General features: G+C 42.2%; 1 protein-coding gene across 1 annotated transcript in view; it reads left to right on the top strand.

Annotated features, from left to right (window-relative positions):
• The first annotated feature begins 7,688 nt into the window (after positions 1–7,688).
• SUGT1 (SGT1 assembly cochaperone of MIS12 kinetochore complex) overlaps positions 7,689–22,684 on the top strand; it is a 55,205-nt gene continuing 40,209 nt past the window's right edge. Inside the window, exons 1-6 of the mRNA XM_075265443.1 lie at positions 7,689–7,811; positions 9,629–9,706; positions 11,966–12,011; positions 15,356–15,446; positions 19,407–19,476; positions 21,148–21,218. Coding sequence (XP_075121544.1) covers positions 9,675–9,706; positions 11,966–12,011; positions 15,356–15,446; positions 19,407–19,476; positions 21,148–21,218 — 310 coding nt within the window. The 5' untranslated portion in view covers positions 7,689–7,811; positions 9,629–9,674. The remainder of the gene's footprint in view (positions 7,812–9,628; positions 9,707–11,965; positions 12,012–15,355; positions 15,447–19,406; positions 19,477–21,147; positions 21,219–22,684) is intronic.

Genomic DNA, 22,684 nt, shown 5'->3' with positions numbered 1-22,684 from the left:
TTGCTTGAACTGTATTTCAGGGTTCTGGGAAAGCTTGGTAGCATACTAGGTTATGCTGTTTTTACTAGGAGTAGTAAATATACCTAAGAAAATACTCCTCCTTTCTCTGTAATTGTTAATTTGAAAGATGTATCTACCTCCTCTCTGTTATGACACCTAGCTCATTTTTTCAGGAATCTGGGAAAGCTGTGTCATTTGCACAAAGTAGATGAAAACCACACATGTAATCCTTCCCTCCTCCTGGTGCAATTCATGTTCTGGAGCTGAACTGCCACCATTGCACTCCATTACATCATTAGACTGAATGAGAGCTAAGTTTGCCCCAGCTAAAGGTAAGCCCTGTCATATAATACTAGCGCTTATTGTTGGTCTCCAGCCAATAATGGCGCTGTGCAGAGGCAGGAAGCACTATCTACCAAATCTATGCCTGCAGCATTTATGCTAAACTGCTCAGAGCTGCGGTTTACATATTTAGTTTTACATTTGTAGATAATTAAAAGTTAAACATTTTTGCAAATATAAGTAAATAAATATTTTGCAGAGTTCTCTCCAGAGATGTTCTCTAAATATCTTGTGGTCTTGATCGGTTGCCAGTGGATGCGACCATGAATGCAGAACCTTTCTAAGGGAGCCTGCACACAGAGTTTACGCTCCGCTCATTCTGAACATAAACTCGTTCAGAGTGAGCGGCGTAAAAAACAGATCCCATTGACTTTAAAGGGGCTCTATCAGCAAAATCATGCTGATAGAGCCCCACATATGCGTGAATAGCCTTTTAAAAAGGCTATTCAAGCACCGTAAAAGTTATATTAATCTACCCCCCACCCCCATTTTAAAATAATAACCTAAAAAAGAATGTGCTCTACTTACCGAACGTGCACCCTGGGCGGGCATTCAGGGTGTGTCTTCATCCACGCCTCTTCTTCCTCCGATGTCCTCCGGTCCCATCCTCCTCCACGCTCGCGAACGGACTTTGATTTAAAAAAAAAAAAGACCTGGGCGCATGTGCAGTAGCATGCGGCTTCTACTACGGCTACTGCGCATGCGCCCAGGTCATTTTTTTTTTTTATCAAAGTCCGTTCGCGAGCGCCGGAGGAGGATGGGACCAGAGGACATCGGAGGAAGAAGAGGCGTGGATGAAGATGAAGACACAACCTGAATGCCCGCCCAGCGTGCACGTTCAGTAAGTAGAGCACATTCTTTTTTAGGTTATTATTTTAAAACTGGGGGGTAGTTTAATAACTTTTCCGGTGCCTGAATAGCCTTTTTAAAGGCTATTCACGCATATGTGGGGCTCTATCAGCATGATTTTGCTGATGGAGCCCCTTTAATGGGTGCCAGCATATGCGCGTATCACATTGAAAGCAATAGGTAAAAAAGCCTCCCATTGATTTCAATGGGTAGCAAGCGTATGCCGGCACCCATTGAAGTCAATGGGATCTGTTTTTTACGCCACTCACTCTGAACGAGTTTACGTTCACAATGAGCGGAGTGTTTACTCCGTGTGAAGGCTCCCTGAGGGTCCGTTCACACAGTTTTTTTTTTCAGGCAGATTTTGACGCGGAATCTGCCTCAAAATCCGCCTGCAAAAAGGTCTCGCTTTCTTTTTCTGCTAACGATTTTTTTTACAGCTATCAGGAAAAGAGCGACATGCCCTATCTTGCCGTGAATTCCGCAGTTGAGTCAGCCGCGGCTCTAGACTCACTCCCGATTAGGCCCATTCTTTCGGGTCTAATCAGGAGCAGGATGCCGCTACGGGATGCCGATGCACTGTGTGAACATACTCTAAGAGTTTCCTTTATATCAGTGGTCCCCAACCTCTTTTGTACCAAGGACCACTTACACGTAGGCCAAGTTTCCTGTGGACCGGCGGGGTCTTTGGCATCAGGTTGGGGCGATTGGACGGCTCATAAGAAAACACAATAAATACTCAATGATTACATTTACCTATACTTTATTAAGAGAGTTCTCTCCATATCATGCATAACTTATTGGTGGTCTGGACAGCTGCCTTAATAAAAGTATGGGTAGAGCACGGGTGCCTTCACTCAATTGGGGCAATATTGAGAGTGCTCCTTTAATAAAGTATAGGACGAGCAGGAGAGACCATCACTCAGGGGACACTATTACTGTAATAGTGCCCCCCACTGGTAATACGGCTAATATTACCTGTGTGTGCAGGGGAATTCTTGCATGTGTGGGGCACTAGGGCTCTATTACAGTAATGCCCCCCCCCCTCCTGTTCATAACCTTACCTGCACCCCAGATGTTTGTGTTATTGAGCAAAATAAATAAGACGTGTGATGAATTTGGTGTAAATGGACACCAGCTGAAATCCCATTGAAATCAATGGGATTTTTAACACATTTATGACAGTTCTGATAGTGTCTGTTGTTAAAATCTTGTAACAGACACTAACAGCGGACACTACTGACAGTTACCAATGGTAGAGTGAACATCCCCTTAGACCAGAGGTTCTCAAACTTATTTTGTCTACCGCCCAGTTCGAGAATTAATTATTTTCTAGCACCCCCCCCAAATTTTTTTACTTTACTACATCTTTTAAAGGGGTAGCCTCATGAAGCTTGATCTGCCTTCTAAGCTGCCTAAAAATCTTCTTTCTTCCTGTTTGTTCGCGTCAATTAGCCCTGCCCCCAAATTAGCGTGTAGCTCCGCCTACCACATAGCGTGATCCTATGGGATGACTGAAGGGCCTGTGATGTCATCAAAAGGTCCTGTAGACTTGGATTTACCTTGTACGGAGTTTCCTAAAGGACCTGGCTCCTCTGCCCACTAGCAGCCTGCTCTATATAATAAAGCTTTATCCTAGTGAACAGAGAGACCGGGTCCTTTAGCCCAGTAGGATTTAGACTGCTTTATATAAGAAAGCAGCACTTATTCCACACCCCCCCTCTATCTCACAGCAGGGAGCTAGGTGATGTGTATGTGATGTGTATGTGTGGTGCAGACACAGGCTGGCTCTGTACACTCAGCCCCCCCTCTCTCTCCCCCCACACAACAGGGAGCTACGCCATGTGGCTCCCTCAGCAATGAGCAGGGGGCCAGGTGCTAGTGTCCATAATGAAGTGAATAAAGTAAGATAGTGGACAAACAAAGCAGTTTTGCTGAAGCAGTGTATTTAGGAAAAGTCTTAAATCCACATTAACAAGCAGTATAGATAGAATCATTGTTATGATACCACCCCTTTAAATTAGCCATCGCCCCCCTAAACCGCTTCAACGCCCCCCAATCTTCTCTGTGCCCTTTACTGCCCCCCTATAGGCCTCCAGCGCCCACAAGGGGGCGTTATCGCCCACTTTGAGAAACACTGCCTTAGACTCTCATCTCTAGACAAATCCGTTTACAACTGAACTAACAAATCTCAGTCCTAGGCCAGACTTGTCTTCCCGAGCACTGCATACAAGTAGCAGACACATAGGCGTAGAATGAAATAATACAATTGTTTCAAGGTGTATATGACAGCAAAGGGATTAATGCAGCTAGTATTTAAAGGGGGCTGTATACTTATTTATGGGATAAGATACCCTAGTGCCAGATACAAAATGCCGCCCTTTTATCATTTTACTTTTAGAGCTCTGTTATGGAAACCGAAGTTCTAACCCATATAAATGGCAGTAGCCCCTAGCAGCCAGTCAGATCAATCTACAGTACAATGGCTACAGAACTAATGTTACCTTTATTAACTATGATGATGGATTCAAGCTCCATTTCTGGCTTGTTCTTCTTTCATCTAAAAAGATAAAGCAAGAATGTGTGAAGAATATTAAGGATGGCGACATAGAACGAATTCTACTATATAACATAAAGCAATGACTATGGGAACCTTATGTAAATGTACTTCCATATTAGCTTTGTGTTCCATTGGATCTATGTTTTCTCCATACTGTATTGATCAGTAGTTTTACCTTCAGCCACATAGTTTATGAAAAACTGTCTAAAGCCGGGGCCCCACGGGGTGTAAACGCCGCGATTTGCCCGCAGTGGAGACGCTGTGGGAAAAATCGAGGCGTTTTACAGTGCAAGCAAAGGGGATGGGATTCATGCGAATCCCATGCCTACTTTGTGAAAGAAATTGCAGTGCAGACATGCTGCAATTTGCAAAGCCGTTGCGGCTATGCAAATCACAGCATGTCAATTATATCTACGGAAATGCCGGCGGCTTTCCCGTAGATACAGTCCTATGAAAAAGTTTGGGCACCCCTATTAATCTTAATCATTTTTAGTTCTAAATATTTTGGTGTTTGCAGCAGCCATTTCAGTTTGATATATCTAATAACTGATGGACACTGATCAACTCAGGCATTCATGCAGAGGAACAATTACAATGTCCTGGAATGGCCATCCCAGTCCCCAGATCTGAATATCATTGAACATCTGTGGGATGATTTGAAGCGGGCTGTCCATGCTCGGCGACCATCAAACTTAACTGAACTTGAATTGTTTTGTAAAGAGGAATGGTCCAAAATACCTTCATCCAGGATCCAGGAACTGATTAAAAGCTACAGGAAGCAACTAGAGGCTGTTATCTTTGCAAAAGGAGGATCTACTAAATTTTAATGTCACTTTTCTGTTGAGGTGCCCATACTTTTACACCGGTCAAATTTTGGTTTAATGCATATTGCACATTTTCTGCTAGTACAATAAACCTCATTTCAATCCAGAAATATTACTGTGTCCATCAGTTATTAGATATATCAAACTGAAATGGCTGTTGCAAACACCAAAATATTTAGAACTAAAAATGATTAAGATTAATAGGGGTGCCCAAACTTTTTCATAGGACTGTATAATGTTAAGAGAAAGTCAGCTGAGGAAAACTCAGTGAACTTTCTCTTAAAAGCGTGGCGGAAAGAACCGTAATGCGTTCAATGCTTTTTTTGTTGCAGATTTTGTTGCGTTTTTTTGACCCAAGCCAAGAATGGCTACAAATGGAATTGGAAATATATAGGAAGTCTTTATACTTCTAACTTCTGCTCAATCTAGTCCTGGATTTGGCTCAAAAAACCACAACAAACTCTGCAACAAAAAAAGCTGCGTTTCCGCAAGGTGGGCCCTGGCCTAAGGCTAATTCCTCATGGGACGTCCCGCAGCACTGTGGCGGCAACACATCACTGTTATTTCCGCAGCGCTTTAGACAAAGTTTGCAGAGTTTTCCTCCACGGACTTTCTGTTTCAATTATACCTATGGGGAAACTGCTGGTGTTTCCATAGGTATAATTGACATGCTGTGATTTCCAAAACCAGCACGGCGTGTCCGCACCGTGGTTTATCTACAAAGTGGGCACGGGATGCATCCACTTTGCCTTTACTGTAAAACGCTGTGATTTTTCCCGCAGTAGTTCCGATGCAGGAAAATCGTGGCATTTTCATCTCATGGAGACTCAGCCTAAGACCAAGGCCCCATATTGTGAAAATGCAGTTTTTTTGGGTTGCAGATTTTGCTGTGATTTTTTTGAGCCAAAGCCAAGAATGGCTACAATAGGAATGGGAAATATATAGGCAGGACTTATGTTTCTACCTTCTGCTCAATCCACAACTGGCTTTGGCTCAAAAAAAGCATTAAAATCTGCAACAAAAAAACTGTGTTTCCGCAACATGGAGCCTCAGCATAAGACTCGGTCCACAGCTGCACCTGGTCTCTGTATGGGGATTTCGTTCCCCTCTCTGCATGCAAATAAGGGCCCCTTCACACGGTGTAAGCGCTCGGCTCATTCCGAGCCGTACACGTAAGCGCTTCTAAACACTTCCCATTCACTTCAATGGGAGCGCGCGTAAAGCCGTATGAAGCGCCGCGCTCGGACACGTGTATACGTGTCTAAATGAGTGGCGCGCTTACGCCGTGTGAAGGGGCCCTTAGGCTGTGGTCACACACGTTCGGGAACTCTGCCCCCCATTATGCTTAAAATATGCAGTCCTGCAAGCTTTTCTCCCCACCAATTTCGTGTGGAAACCCAGAGCACCTCATAGACTATAATGGGGTAACCCCTTTTTAAGCAGATAGGGTTTTCATAATCTCACGTCTCAAACCAGTGGCAAAGCTGAAGGCACAGTCACAGGATTTCAAGCCTAAAGAAGAGAAAGTCGGCTGCTGAGGCAGTGAAGAGGAAAGCAGAAGAACCAGAGGTGGTGTCATAAATAGAAGAGAGAGATGGAGTTGCGGTTGTGTCCGGTCTCCGCTTTGCGGGTTTCCGTCTTCTGCCCAAGAAACTGAACAGGAGACGGAAACTCAGCAGTCAGTTTTCAAACCCATTCACTTGAGGGCAAAGTAACCGCCCATGAGCGTCTTGTACCTCTCTACAGCGAAACCGTTTTTTTTTAACCGGGCACAAAGTCGGACATGCAGGACTTTGTGTCCGGTTTAAAAAAAACGGTTTTGCCGCAGAGAGGCACAAGACGCTCACGGGTGGACACTTTGCAAACCCATTCAAGTGAATGGGCTTGAAAATTGACTGCCGGGTTTCCGTCTCCTGTTCAGTTTTTCAGGCAGAAGACGGAAACCCGCAAAGCGGAGACCGGGCGCAGGTGTGAACCCGCCTTAAAAGTGCACAATTCAAAAATGGCAGGGAACAGAAAATAAAGGGAGAAATAGAATAGCCTATATAAAGGCTATTCCAATGTGGGGTCAGTAAAAAATCCATTTCTTCAATGATACCGACCTCCTGACAGTAAAGAGCCTACATAACATATCAGACACCAAAACTAACTGCAACCATTGCTTGGAAACGGTGGGGGCTAGAGAAAAAATTCCAACTGTGCAGCATCAGTGGGGTAGCAGCTATTATTTGATATACAGAGGTGGTGAAAGGTCCTCTTTACGCCAGCCATGTCTGAGATGAGGATACATGCCTGCATGTCCTGACCAACAGGCTGGAATTTACAGAAACAGTCAAGCAAGCTGTGCTACGCTGTTTCCATAACTCCGAAGAAGTAAGTGTGACCTACAATGTATAAACCATGAACTAACAGCATGGCTTCCTATACTCTGCTGTAGCACACCCACTCCATCGTAACAAGCAGTCACCACATATAGGTAGGCGACCTGCAAGGGCTGGTATGACTGGACATTTCCTCCGAGAAGGCCAAAAAGTTAAGCGGCACGTGGATTTTGCTTTGGCTTATGTGCAGATTTCTCTTCAGCTCCCCCTTTGGCTTTTAACCTTTGCATTGAAATCCACAGGTCCAAGCCACAGCAGTAATGGCCATTGTGCAGGTTGTCTACAGCCCACAGCGGGGTCTCTGCAGGTTTTCTAGGCAGTCTATTGGATTTGTGTCCCCAGCCATAGTCTGTGCTGAAGGCAGGGCACATTTAGCTTGGAGCCCAGTCAATACAGTTGCCATGACAGCTTCCATAGTGATTCCTGAATGGCCACTGCTAGTGTGTACTGATACTTATTCTATAGAGCTGCACATACAACCAGCTCTGACATTCAGAAGTCTGGGAAAGCTAGGTGGGTATTTCATTGCAGCTATACTCACTGCAAGCAACCCAGCTTTTCCAGGAACTGAGAAGAGCGTTGAAAGCAAGTGTATGAATCCAGCTGAAGCAGCAGGCTACACCCCCACACATTCATGTCTGGAGACAGCTACACTTCTTCCTCCACACCCAGTGGGGTCGCTGTTCTGCAGCCAGGCGCCACTCTATGCAGTCACTAGCTCGCTGACAACTGTAGTAAGTGCCCGGCGAGTCCAGAACTTTCCTGGCTGAGAGCAGGGCTCTGTTTACACTGTACGCACAGGAGTCGGGCGGTATTCGGGCTGTGGTCTCCGGGTGGCAGTACCGCACGTCAGAGGTATCTGTTACTAGAAGCAGCGTGTGAATTACTGCCAGTAGGATAGCTGTGCAGGTCAGGGCTCTGGCTCTGTGTATCCGGGTGCAGAGACATGAGCAGGGGCTGTCAGCTAGAACTACAAGTCTCAGCATGTGCATGAGTGTATATGTCCTCCTGTGTATATCCTGCTGGCTCTGAGCTCTGCTACTTTGTAGTAGTTGTGTATATTTATATGTTACATACTATATACTATGTTATATATGGAGATGTCCTACAAGTAAGGCTCTGTTCACATTGACATGGAAAGCCGGAACCTTGTGCTAGATCCATTGTTCAGTGGTCTCCAGGGCTGCCTGCTGTACTGACATATAATGCTGTCCATCGCAGCTAGTTATTATTGTCATGTAATATGACGGACTGTACAGAGGAGGCGCCATGTGTGGTAGTCACGTCTGTCCTGCTCCTTTATAGCAACAGAACAAGGAAACTAACCAAAGTGCCAGATCCCTGACATGAGAAATCCCATAATAATAATAATAATAACTTTGTGAAGTGCCGAAGCCCTATATAGATAACCAGATGTACTACACTATTTTCTGTCATTTTTGACACCGTGATGAAACCTCTAAGACAGATGTGAACATAGCCTAGTAAAGAGGAAGGTCTTGCTGAAGGAAAACCATTTTGTCTTGCATACTGACGCATCTAAACCTGTATGGGGGCAACTGAATCTCAGGTGTTTTACATATTGTTTTTTTATCAAGTGTTTTGGTGCTTTGTTTTCGCTTTGCTTTTCTGCCATTGTGTGTGTCCGATCCAGAACAAGCAGCGCAATAAACAAATATGACACAAACAGAGCCCTTTATATGTAATGTGTTTAGGGGACTGATTTGGTTATTTTTGCTACCAATATCATTCCTCACAACCCAGTTGCCCTTTTGACACTGGAGGGATATCTGCTGAAACTAAGAGCACCAGTATCTCTGGCTCAGGGGCGCATACAGGCACGAGCTGTATATAATGCCACTGATATCAGAAGACGCGAGTATCCTGCATTATAGAACATAGAAATGTGCTTGACAAGTCATGAACCAGACACTGTTCTAGGTTTTATAGTGCACAAGATATAACTGTTTGACATGATTTGCTCTGTCTTCTGTTCTGTGCATTATACAAGAGCTAGTAGTCTAATGGCAAAGAGTGTACGGCTGGCAATAGAGAAACAAGGGAAAGGATAAAGAAGTGCAGGATATCACAGAAAGGAGCCAAAATAAAGTATAATGCAAAATGTATTAATGACACAGATACTGCAAGAAAATCAGCTGTTCTAAAGTTTAGTTACCTTCAGGAGGTACGCCCTAAATAAGTATAGGAACATCCAGCACAGAGGAGATCAAGAAAGGCATAGGAGATGCCAGTCTTGATAAATCTGACCCTGTGTGCGAAACCAGCCTAAGGTTATTTCCACATGGGACACACATACTACAGATTTTCCATTCAGGATTTGCAGGTAGAATGTCCGCAGTGTATTACTGACTCAAAATGGAAAGGCAATGTGGCTGAGGTAAACTACCTGTCATTACACTGCTATGAATATCCTGCTATAACCTATTCTCAGTTACTGGGAAATGCCCTTAGCAATTGCCATCCTGATAACTACTACAGTAATTTAAGTTGGAAGGGGTCTCAGTGGTGCAGCCTAACTAGAAAAAGTTATCTGAGATAATAGACTATGTCATCCAAACCCTATTCATTTAAGGTAAAATTTGTTTCAAATAATGGATTACTGATTAAGTCTTTACATACATATAACTCATCTGGTCTGCTTGTGTTTACAGCATTTGGCTGCCGTAACTAAGTCTGGTATCGTGAGGATCAGGAACAATGACAGAAGCCGCAGAGTCTCAGCCTCCACAGTGAGTCATTCTGCTTTACATCAGACAATTATGATTGATGACATTGAATTTCCAGAAATGGTCTATGTGATAAAAAGGGTTATCAAACCTTTAAAATGGCCTTTATTTTTACATTGCCAAGGGTCCAGCTGTTGAGTCCTTGCAAATCATTTGTTTCCCATGGCATGCAGATCCATGCATTGTATACAAATTTGTTATGGGTTTTACCCAATGCATTGCCAAGAATCTGTAACATAAGTTTCTGTGCTGCCGATTATGGCTAAGGTCACACAATCTGGAAAAATGATGTGTTTTTTGTTACATTTTTTTGAGCCAGAGCCAAAAGTGACTTGAAAAGGAATGGCAAATATAAAGGAAGCATTTATACTTCTCCCTCCGGTTAAGTCCACTCCTGGCTTTGTCTTAAAATAACCCAAAAAAAAAACGGCAAAAGATCAGTGTTTTGCATCTGTGATTGTGTGCCAAAACTAGGAGCAGATTGAGAATACAGAACCGCTTCGACTCTTTCCTTTATATGTTATCTCTGTTTAGTCTCTACTCTTGATTTTTTCTTTGCAGTCATTGGTGCAAAACACTGATGAAAAACACAGACTTGTGAATCAACTGTTATGGCTCATTCACACATCCGCTTACAGAAGCATGTGTTGTCTAGTTAAATCATGGACTGCATGTTCTATATTGGTATATTTTTTAGACTACAGAGCACTATTCTAGTCTATGGGTCCCTGAATATAATGGACGGCACACAGATGCCACCCGTGCGCAGTCTGTTTTTCGCAGACCCAGAGACATTGTAAAGTATGGTAAGAAAATAACTCCACATGTTCTCTAAAATGTAGGTTATGCTTTGGCTGGGCAGGATGTGTAGGCAGGCAGGATGTAAAGACGGTTATTGAGAAGACGATGCTGTCAGATCACTGCCGGTGTAGGAATGTGAAAGTAACTTCTATAGGGTGTAGTAGAGGCTATGTATCCATAACGTGCTGTGTGCTGAAACACCTTCTCATACAGCAACACTCTGCCATATCCAATATTACTGTGATTCTTTTTTATTTTTTTTGTCTGTTACAGCTCTCCTTTTTAAAAATATTTTTCATACTCTCTCCCTTGACATGATTTTCCTTATGGCCAGCTCCATTTAAGGGTCAGAGAGCGATAATACCGTGATACTGATAGGGACTTGTGCTAACATCTTAAAGCTTCAGCTTTGATGGTGCAGAGAGTGCAGAGAGATAGGCCGCTAGTTGTGGTACTGGTCACAAGGGCACATCTCCATTAGGTGATGCCCTTTGGCAGCTATCCCTGGTCTGACTCTAGGTGGGGCCCAAGTGCTGTTGTCATCTGCTGCCTGATAATGCCCTTTTGCCCATGCGTCAACAGTTTATGGTAGGTGCACTTGACTTGCCCTTTGTCCCTGTCAGTATCATTGTCCTATGACCTAAGGGTGCTGGAAGTGTGGCAAAACCTGTTGGAGGAGGTAAGAAAAATCTTTTTAAAGTAGACTAGACCTCCTTATTAAACCAGCAATGTTTTCCTACTTCATACAACTATTATAATACAAGCGGGAGGAGCTCTACTGCTGGGGCTGACTAACATCAGTAGGTGCTGTCATTTCTTCACATGACATAGCCACTATAGCAGCATCACAGAAGTGCTAAGTAAATGAAGGCTGCACTGGGATTGGTTAATATGGGCAACAAAAAACGTTTTTCATTTTTGATAAATGTACCTACGCCCCATGCACACGCTATGACCCAGCTGCCTGTATTGTGGAGCCATGGGATCTCTGCGTGCCATCCTGTACTCCTTTATTCTACCCTAGAAGGATTCAGCATGGGTAAGACAAGGTCTCCATTATGTTTAGCCCCCGCTAGGCTTTTTGTCAGGGGTATATTTTGAATATGAATCCATTCACTTTATTGTTCCTTTTTGTTTTTTCCCTGTGTATATGCTGTTCTTTCTGGCAAAAAAGGAAACAAACCAAAAGCCGGTCCATTGGAGCTAAAAGTATAATATTTTGGACCCCATCTGACCCTGTTGATGCAAGTACTAACAATACTAGTGCAACATTCTGTTCTGCTTCACTTTTCTCAGACAATCAGATTGGGGTAGTTGCTGCATTATTTTTCTTGGTTTTATATAAAAATAAATAAATAAAAAATAGTAATTTTTGGGTTCTGATATAAGCCATGTTATATTATTTTCAGTCCTGTTTTTTTCCAATCTTTTACTTGATCTATTTTTTTTTTTAATCTGCAGATTTCCAGATAGTTACATCACTGAAAACCCACAAAGATCATTAGAGGTAAGGTTTTATAAGATGGTTTCTAAATCTGGCTTATATGGGAGTATAGTTACCCATATTTTTCAGACTATAAGACGCACTTTTTTCCCCAAAATTTGGGGGGAAAAGAAGGGTGCATCTTATAGTCTGAATGTGGCCGCAAATACAGACCCGGCATCCGCTGTAATAGAAAGGCGGATGCCGGGGAGGGTTAGACGCCGGCACAGGTGCCAGGGCCTGCGACATTGCTATGCTCCTGCAGGAGCGATGCTGCTATTCCACTCCTCCATTCCCCCCATCTGGCCCCCCCAAAAAAACGCTCTATGGATCTCCGTACAGCTGCAGGGTCACCTGTCAATGTGGCCTTGCAGCTGTTGCAAAACTACAACTCCCATTTATTAAATATTTTACCATTTTTTGCTTCAAAATTTTTTTCCCCTATTTTCTTCCTCTAAAACCAAGGTGCGTCTTATAGTCCGAAAAATACGGTATATGAGTACTAAGTCAGATTTATTATGCTTTGTATGTCAGTTTGCTGACGTACAAGCCATAAGTCAATTTTTTTAATGCAAATCAGTATTTTCCTAAAGGAAAAAAAATATATATTTTTTTTCTTCCACATCACCTACACCAGTTTCCTGAAAAACGTTACCATAGTTTATGCCAGAAATGTGGAATAAATGATGTGAGAAATGTATGCTAGTTATGAGCTGGCATACATTTTCCCTTGGTGCCAGGTGCCTTGAGGAGTCGTGTGCCTTGTCGTAAATGCATCCTCCACCGATTCCTGGGTTGTGAAGACTGGCAGTAATAATGCCAGTCTTTATAAATGTGTAACACTGTGTTTTATTATAATGTCACTATGGTGATGTCCTTATAAAAATGATTGTTAGTGTGATATTAAAGGAAACTCAAGAAGAGCATCTCTGATGTAAGGGTATATTCACATGGAGTTTTTTGCAGGCAGATTTAGATGCGGACTCCGCCTCAAAATCAACCTGCAAAAATGGCTACCATTGACTTCAATGGGAGCTGTTCGCTTTTTTTTCCGCTAGCTAGTAGTGGAACAAAGAAGCGACATGACCTATCTTGCCGTGGATTCTGTGGCGGAGTCAGCTGCGGCTCGAGACGCACTCCTGTTTAGACCCATTCATTCAGGCCTAATCAGGAGCGGAATGCCACGCAGGAATGCCAATGCACTGCATCAGCATTCCGTCGCGGCTAGCCGCACCAAAAAGAAAAACACATGACGGAAAAGTTTTCCGCAGTGTGAACGAGCCCTAAGAGTGAATGTAGTTGAGGGGTGGGGGCTGTAATGAATACAGGATTGAGGCTAAAACCTTGCATTACAGAAACCGTGCAATTTGCAGTACCAGCAAAGTGAATGGGGATTTTGGGGAGTCTTATCCACACTTTGGGGGAAAAAAAGGTTGCAGAAAAGCAATATTCTCAAAAATACTGCATGTATATTTTAGCTACAAAGTGTTTCTCTATATATTTAATAGATGGAATTAAAAAATGCAGTAAAAACTAAATGAAAAACGGCGCAGGTAAAAAAAGCAACATATGTTCGCTTTTTTTTTTATTTACAGTTTCATTTTGCAGGCTTTTTTTTATTCACTGCTGCATCTGATGCTATACAGCAGGCCTTCACAAAAAAAAACTAAAAAAAACCTTTTTAAAAAACAAAGCAAAACATGATTTCTTTATATGTGTCCATGAGTTGGTATTGCAATCTGCTTGCTGCTGGTACAGCCCATCTGGCTGTCTAACAGAGCCCGTAGGCTGTGCAAGTGCAATAAGCATCACATACATTAACCAAACTCCTGGATGTCTTTTGCAGAGTCTGACTATTCATATTTATAGTAAGGCTGGATTATTATTTGAGAAATAGCATAAACTGAAGATCAACCAGTATATCCAGCGTGATATTCTTGTTGGTTATTTCGGTTTCGTTATTATAATATTCATGAGGTTCTACCTGCAGTTTTGTTCGGGCCAAACATGCACAAATCTGAAACTGCTCTGGTTATACTTTGGGGTATCTTCAGACCCCAGAGTATAATAAGTGGAGGCCCAGGGAAGGTGATCGAACATAAAAAAACCAAAAAACAGTGCTACCCACATCCCCCTGGGCTCCGGTGCTACTCCCTGCTGTTTCCAGTTCTTCTTACTGAGTGAGGAGTTGCAAGGCCTGTGACTGGGCCTTCGCAGGTTTTTTGGCGGTGTGACACTTAGTTCCTATTGTACAAAGCGTTGGCTGAATTCTGCAACTTGATATTCCCCTTTTCTCATATCTATACCATCCCCATGGATGTGTGGAATGGGTAGAAAATGCCTTTTTTTTTTTTCTCTCCACATTTTTTTGTAAATAATTATATTTCCCATGACATAAAAAGCCTGGAGTGCTTTTTCTTAACTCTTATCTCAGCTATAAATTTATGAATAAGTTGTCAATTGGGTGTTACCAGTTACCATTACACAGTTGTTAAAATTTGTTCCCCCCCCCTTGCAGATCACAATACTTATGTATTTCATATAATTTGCATATTCTTGTAGATAATGAATCAGTGTTATCTGTATGTTGACATAGAGAGATAACAGACTGGCTTTATCAGCAAACTACAACTAACTGAACTGATTGTCTGACAGAGCAGTGAGTAAGTGACATCACTTGTCCTATCTCACAGGTCTGTGGTTATGGTAACGCAGTGTAAACTATAGAAGGAGTAAGTTCACATTCCAGGCAAACAAAGCAGCATTTCTAAAGCGATATATTTAGGAAAAGTCTTCTATTTACATAAGCTACCAGTATAGATAGGATCCTTGAGATGGGAATACCCCTTTAATATATTCTTTCATTTCTTGGAGGAATAACGGAGGAACAGCACATTGGAGATTTATAAGAAAAGATGTGCTAGCATTTTTATTTTATGAGCAATACAGGTATTTAGTAAAAACAGACATGTCAAGAGAGGTGTCAGGTTCTCTTTAAATGTCCCCTGTAATGTTTAATATTCTGGCGAGCTAAGCTATTATGGTGGACATTCTTCTCCAATGATTTTTAGCATCACTACTGAGGTTGAAGCTGTCTCTTCTGCCCCATGACTGTAGATTTTGTATTCACTTTCCTGTCATTGGCAATGTATTGCCTGCCTCTAATAAGAAAATGCAGCTCTGCAAATGATCTGCTCTGTTCATTACATTACAGGTAATCATTGAGGAGCAGAAATTTCTTGTCAGACATTGTTATTGATTAAGCGGATTCTTCTCTATAGACGTGTAGAGTGTAATCTTTCCACTGCTAAGGAGAGCTGTTCTCACATGCATTGTAATGCAGAGACAAATGTGTGCTTCAATTACAGGAGCTGACAAAGGCGCTGGAAGAGAAATCTGATGATGCCGAATACTACAGCCAAAGAGCTTATGCTCACATACTTCTTCAGAATTACAATGGTAACCTCTGTTTTAGCTCTTGTGTTCGGTGATATTATAACGTTTCTGCTTGGAATTCATCAAAATTGTCCAGAAAGTATACTTATGTCATAGAACAAGAACTAAAAGGTTTTATTCAAACGTCATTTGAGATATTTGTTGAGAGGTTTTTCCAATTTAGTGTATACCTCTGATGGATGGCTCTGTGGTATGCCACAATTCAGACATATAGTTGTGCTAAAAAGTTTACAAACCCCAGCAGATTTTTTTGTTTTTTTGGCCTATTTCAAAGAATATGAATGATGACACAAACTTTTTCTCCACTCATGGTTAGTGGTTGGGTGAAGCCATTTATTGTCAAACTTTTGTGTTTTCTCTTTTTAACCAAAAACACCATAATGACCCTGTTCAAAAGTTCACATCCCCCAGTTCTTAATACCATGTATTCCCCCTCTAACATCAATGACGGCTTGAAGTCTTTTCTGGTAGTTGTGGATGAGGTTCTCTATTTTCTCAGATGGTAAAGCTGCCCATTCTTCTTGTTCCTGTAAATTCCGGGGCTGTCTTGTATGTCCTGCACGCTTGAGATCTTCGCAGAGTGGCTCAATGATATGGAGTAGACTGAGATGGCCACTCCAGAACCTTCACTTTCTTCTGCTGCAGCCAATGACAGGTCGACTTGGTCTTGTGTTTTGGAACATTGTCATGTTGGAACGTCCAAGTACGTCCCATGCGCAGCTTCCTGGCTGATGAGTGTAAATTTGCAGTCTCCAGTATTTGCTGATAACGTAGTTTCCTGTGCCTTTGAAGCTCACACATCCCCACATCATCAGTGATCCACCTCCGTGCTTTACAGTGGGAATGGTGTTCCTTTCATCATAGGCCTTGTTGACACGTCTCCAAATGTAACGTTTATGCTTGTGGTCAAAAAGTTTGATACTTTTTTTTTTTTTTTTTGCCTCATCACTCCAAATTACCTTGTTCCAGAAGTTTTGAGGCTTGTCTCTGTGCTGCTTGGCATATTGAAGGTGAGAATCTTTGTGGCATTTGCGCAGTAATGGCTTTATTCTGTCCACTTGACCATGCAGCCCATTTTTCTTCCAGTGCCTCCTTATTTTGCATCTTGAAACAGCCACACCGATAGTTTTCAGAGAGTGCTGTATTTCAGCTGATGTTATGTTTGGGTTTTTCTTTGCATCCCAAACAATTTTCCGGGCAGTTGTGGTCGAAATTTTGGTTGGCCTACCTGACCATGGTTTGGTTTTTACAGAGCCCCTGAGTTTAATCACGGTGTGAACATTGCTGATCGGCATTATCAATCTCTTTTTGTATCCTTTTCCTGTTTAATACAGTTCAACTACCTTTTCCGTAGATCCATGGACAAATGTGTCAACTTCTGGGCATGTTATCAGACCAGAATCACTAGGGTATATGAACTTTTAAACAGGGTCATTTTGATGTTTTTTGTTGTCATTATGATATAAAAAGAGAAAACACAGAAATTTGGCAATAAATGACTTCAGCAAACCACTAACCATGAGTGGAGAAAAAGTTTTTGTGTTGTCATTCATAGTCTCTGAAAAAGGCCAAAATACCAAAAATTCTGCCAGGGTATGTAAACTTTTTAGCACAACTGTATAGTGGCATAAATTATCCATAGACTTCAATGTAAGTACAGTCACAAAATGGGACAGGAATAGGACCAGTTCCATATTTGCTGTATTGTATTGTATTGCTGAATTTGACAGCCATATGGGCTGTCGGCCTGCACATGGGACCATGTAATTCATGGACATGTGTAGGGCCCACAGAAATAAATGAGTCAGAGTGCTTTCCAAGAAAAACAGAGATGGCACACCCACCTAGCACACAGTTGTGTGCATTGGCTTTACAGACATAGCTGGATCTGTTGAAAGTCTGCAGATAAATGTCTAATGTGGCCAGCTTAAAGCCTAATTTCACATAATGTCACACAAGTTCAAAAATGGCTGTGAAAAATTTAACTTTTTCGGGGCTGTTGTGCATGCGCTCGTTTTCATGGATTTCTAATACAATTAAGTGTATTGAGAGATTTGTGAAAATGGACAAAAATAGGACATTTTTTTGATGACCTGTTAAAATGGACCATCAAAAAATCACTTGTGCGAATAGACCCCTTTCACATACAGTGAATTTAACTTTCATAGCTGTGTGAATGTGTGCTAAGAATCATTTGTCATGTCTTAAAGGTAGATAGAATGGTGCGATAAATAAGGAAATCTGCATGGGCATTAACACAAATATACCACTTGCAGCTCTGCTCTTTTTCCTCTTCAGATGACTAAAAATAACTTATTTTCTTTAACTTATTCATTGTTTTAATGTATACTGTAATTAGCCTTGGATTTTCTTTGCAATTGAAGACATTTTGCCGTAAACTGTGTTTTCAATTATAAACCAAAAAAACCCCCAAAACTTTGAAAGTGAAATGAATAGTAGAGACGAAAATAAGAAACTTTGTAATATATGTTATTTAACAAATATGTTGCCTTATCCATTTATTGAGCGGAGTTACTTTTGGCATATTAGTCTATGGAGAAGGGAGTGGTAGAAGGAGGCTACTGAAAAATACACAAGGGTAACTGTTGCTGCTACACTCTGCTATTCTGCGATTGAGGGGGAGCTCTCTTAATACTCCTAGGCTAGAGGTAAGCAGCAGTAACTCAATTACTATCCTCCTCCTCCCCCTCCCATCTCCATAGAGCTCTGTGTGTGAGCAGGATAGGCTACTATTCTATGTAAACAAACTGGCTGATAAGGAGGAGGAAATAAGTTACCGTAATAAGTGGAAAATGAAACAGATTTCCTTAAGATATGTTACAAAGTTTCTTTTATTCATTTATGAAAAGTTGTTTATAACTGGAGCGACGCGTTACGATATCGTTCTCCATTACCTTTTATAATATATGTAGGTGACTCTTATAGCATACTGATGGATGACATTTTAGTTGGCTATTTTAAAGGTAAGCAATCAGGAGAATTTAGGACTTAATCACCCAGGGAAGGGGGGGGGGGATATTCTAGACGTATCTGGGACACTAAACCACTGGTCCATAAGGACATGCGGTTGGCATACTTAGTCGTTTGACAGATTCCCCTTAACTTTCCCCCAATCCAATATTCGTATTTTGTGGAAACGTTTTTTGCAGGTAAATGGGAATATATCACATCTACAAGAATATATCTTTTTCTTCTTCTTCTCATTTTCTGGCTACTGCTGATTTTTCCTGCAGTGTTGTTATTACATTGGGGTCTGTGTAATTGACAGATGTTGGCAGTCCTCCACAGTGTTATCTGCTTTTTGCAGTCGCTCCCTGCTTTTGCTAATAGCTGGTTTTCTGACCTTTATTACATCCAGAGACAAAGCATGAAGCTCCTGGGCCCCAGTGCTAAATCGGTGCCAGAGCCCATGAAATGTTACTTGCTCTTTTTACTGCTACAGTCTTCTTACGTGGCAGAGGGACTTTTGGGTCTTTGTAAGGGCAGCCTCTGTTCTCTGTATAGCAGCTTCCCTGCTTACCTCTATATACCATAATGGTTCATATAGAAATGGGTCAGCCCTTGTACTATAGTGCTGTAGATAAGAGCACGCTTTGAGTTCATTGTATGGATTCATGCAGTGTGCTCCCCTGCAGCCACGTCTGAATACTGTCATTTTAGTATATCTCCTAGCTGTTATTCTTTACTTAGTTAACCATAATACTTAGCCTTTATTCTGTCATCTGATCCGATTGCATCCAGTGTTATAGCAGATCCTGCTGCACAGGGACATACTTATATATGGATTGTCATTCTCCAGCTTTTGTAAGGGTTAAACTGGTCTGCACCTGCCAAGCACCTGCATGTGTTCACGTACCATTGCAGATCTAGTTTGCGGTGAGCGAGGCTTCCCAGTGTAATTCAGGAATGTGTCTGAATTCTCAATGCTTTGGTTTAATGCAGATGCTGTTTTGGATGCAAAGAGGTCCCTCGAGCTCCAGCCTAACAATGCAAACGCTTTCCTCAGGAAGGGGTACGTGTCAGTACTAGTTTCCAATTACATTTATTACCGTCTGCAAACCTCTGGCCATGCAGCGTTAAATTGGATATTCATCAGTGCTGCTCTAATATGGATGAAGTTGTCCTATGAAAAGACCAGGAATACCAATGAGCTCATGACAAATGTTGACCGTCCATTGTACAAGGCTTCACTATTACACAAACCCAACAACTTTGCAGCTGCGGTAAACCGTTTCCGTCCAGCATATGAATAGGGGGCTTGTATATGACAGTAATCGTGATGGCTGTAATGTAAAAATAAGTAAATGACTATGCCTATTTCCATCAGTCCTGAGTTATATTACTGCCGGCAGTCACAGTCCCTTGGAAAATGGATGTTCTGATTATGTCCTTTGCTACAGGCACCAGATACAAGGAAATGTGCAGATCAGAAAAGCGCTGATATATTTAATGAGTGCATTTGATGTGAGGCCCCCCCCCCTCCCCTCACACTTTGCCGAAATCAGGGACGTTTTTCAATTCTGGATCACTCTTATGCTGGATTACTTTGTTGCCACGGCAACTGCAATTTGAAAGTTGTTTCCTCTTGGAGGTTTCCGATTTGCATGATGTCATTGTATTAACAGAGCATGTAATCTTCTTCAAAGTGCCCTTTCTGCGCCCCGCGCGGTCTTGTAGCAATCTACACAGCGCTTGGACGTCCTGCTTTAAAATTATGTTTTATGATAATCTTGTCAAACAATTGGACGCGTATTTTGCCAACAAGAAAATGTAATCTGACAAGTATATCTGTGTTAATATCTGCTGAAAGAGAGAGGCAAGTAAAAAAACAGCACAACTCATACTATGGTCTATCTCTAACATTGTACACATACAGTATGCACTGGTGTGTATGTAAATCCTAGATGCACAGCATATTCCTCATCTTCTGATTTCCGATGCCTTACATCTTCTGCAGGGAGATTCCTCCTTATGCTCTTAAATGGAATCTGTCAGCTTTGATAACCCCCCCCATCCCACTCCAAACTAACAATCCCATATAAAATCCCAGGACATACTCAGACCCCACCTTTCCTGTGCAGTAAATCATTGTGATACCTTACACAGGGGGGAAGTGTCCGCTGAGTATTGCGGCGGGAATAGTCCACCTTTTTTGTGTTAACGTAACCTAATAATTAAACAAGGGTGTATGACTGAGCTTCATCAGATTCTAACAATGTCAGAGGTTGGAATCACACCCACCTGTAAGAACTATTCATCTACATACATCCATGTGGCCAAAAAGGCCAATACTAACTGCACTGATTGCCCAGGAATGGTGGGGACGAGAAAAAAAATTCAGCCTGTGAATGGATAGAACTGGATATTGTAGTGGTGGTGAAAGGTTTTGGGGTTGGATGCTGAACAGACTCAAGGGCTCCTTGTATAAGAGAGCTCTGGTCTACACTTACACTGTGTTGGGAGGTTATTTGCGGCTGTCTCTGTATGAGAGACCTATTAATAACAAGGAATATAAGAAATCTCTGTGCCCTTGTATAGAAGCATGAAGGCTGTGGTGACTTATTAATATTAGACAGTACATTATCCTCATGGATGAGTCATGTATGCAGATTATGCCCTTGAACGCTTACACTTTATAGATCTTGCTATTACTTTCTAACTGTGTAAACCCTACTTTTTACAGAGAGGCCGAATTCCACTTAAAGAACTACTCTGCTGCACAAGAGACGTTTAAACAAGGCCATATATTAAATTGTAAGTATGGGTTGACAGCTTTTTTTTTTTCTCTAAATATAGTTTTACTCTTTTTGTTGGATCTGAACCACAGCTCTCGCATTGAAGTGAATGGGAGCAGTGGTGCGTCAGCGTCCACAAGGGTTTGACTGCTTTCACAATCGGTGTAAAATACCCTCTGTTTTCAGAATTAATTGGGTTGTTAGTGGTCAGACTCCCACCAAACAGCAGTTTTAAAGGATAAATATTTTTCATAACCTCTGCCTGACATTCATTGTAAAACAGCGGATGTCAGAAGTTTAAATATAGCCCCTGAGTCGCAAACATTTTACACAGTGGAGACCTGGCAGTAATGGGGCTTGGAATTCCCTTTAGGCTACAACTGGCCATAGAAATTAAGTTTTAGACTGCTACAGTGGCAGATTTTAGACTGACTGCTGTTGGTTGGTCATACATACATCTACAACAGGCTATACCATAGAGCCAGCTATCAAATAAAGTTGGTCGGAACCAAAATCAGTTGTGTTGGATTTTTTCTGCCATTATGCGTATGGATTAGACTGACAGACCTGTGGGAGATTTTTGTATTGTGTGTGTGTGTTTTGTACTACTAACACACCCATAAAGTGTCCGTCATTTGCTATTTTCAGCACTAACATTAGCATTGAACGACTTTCATCTGTCAATTTTCCAAGTGTCTGGGATAGTTAAAGGGGTTTTTCGGGCAAAAAAATATTTTGCAAAAAAAATCTGTTAGTACTATTAACGGGTTAATAAATGCCACCAAATACCTTTAGCACACTTGTCCTTCCCTGTTTCCTTAGCTAACCCACCCACTACACCCTCAGCAGCCATCATTAGAATCCTGTATCTCAATCACCACACCTCCCTCTCACACTCACTGTCCCCCCTCCCTTTCTCCCTAGCTAGCCGAACCACTTTCCCGCCAGCAGCCATCTTTGTGACGGCACCAGGCGGCTCACGCATGTGCAATACTTCACTGTGCGCACGTCGCTGATAATGCAACCTGACAGGAGATGACAGGAAATAAAGGTAAGTATGCCGGATGGGGTGTAGTGAGGGGAGGGCTGGGGATGGGAGGAGTGTAGTGAGGGGAGGGGACCAGAAGGGACAGGAGGGGAGTGTAGTGAGGGGATGGGAGGATTGAGAGGGGGGATATAGTATGTGACCCCCGTCTCTCTCCTCCCGTCTCCGGCGAGACGGAGAGTCACAGGATACTATAAAGTTGTGCCGGGGTGGTCACATGACCGCCCAAGTAATCATGGTAAATATGCACTTTTGATAAAAGTGATTTATAAAGTAGATTGGGAGGTGTTTAGTTTAAGGTAAGCTCCGAGGCCGGCGTCACGTTACTATGACAGCCGGGAGGCTTGTGAAGGCTCCCCAACTTGTCATTACATTACTTCTATTGCAGGCTATGCTACATAGCCTGAAATAGACGTGCCGGTATTTTGCAATGCATTGCA

The sequence above is a fragment of the Leptodactylus fuscus genome, chromosome 2, assembly GCF_031893055.1.
Source record: "Leptodactylus fuscus isolate aLepFus1 chromosome 2, aLepFus1.hap2, whole genome shotgun sequence".
NCBI classification, from domain to species: domain Eukaryota; kingdom Metazoa; phylum Chordata; class Amphibia; order Anura; family Leptodactylidae; genus Leptodactylus; species Leptodactylus fuscus.
This window is presented reverse-complemented; position numbering and strand designations above follow the sequence as displayed.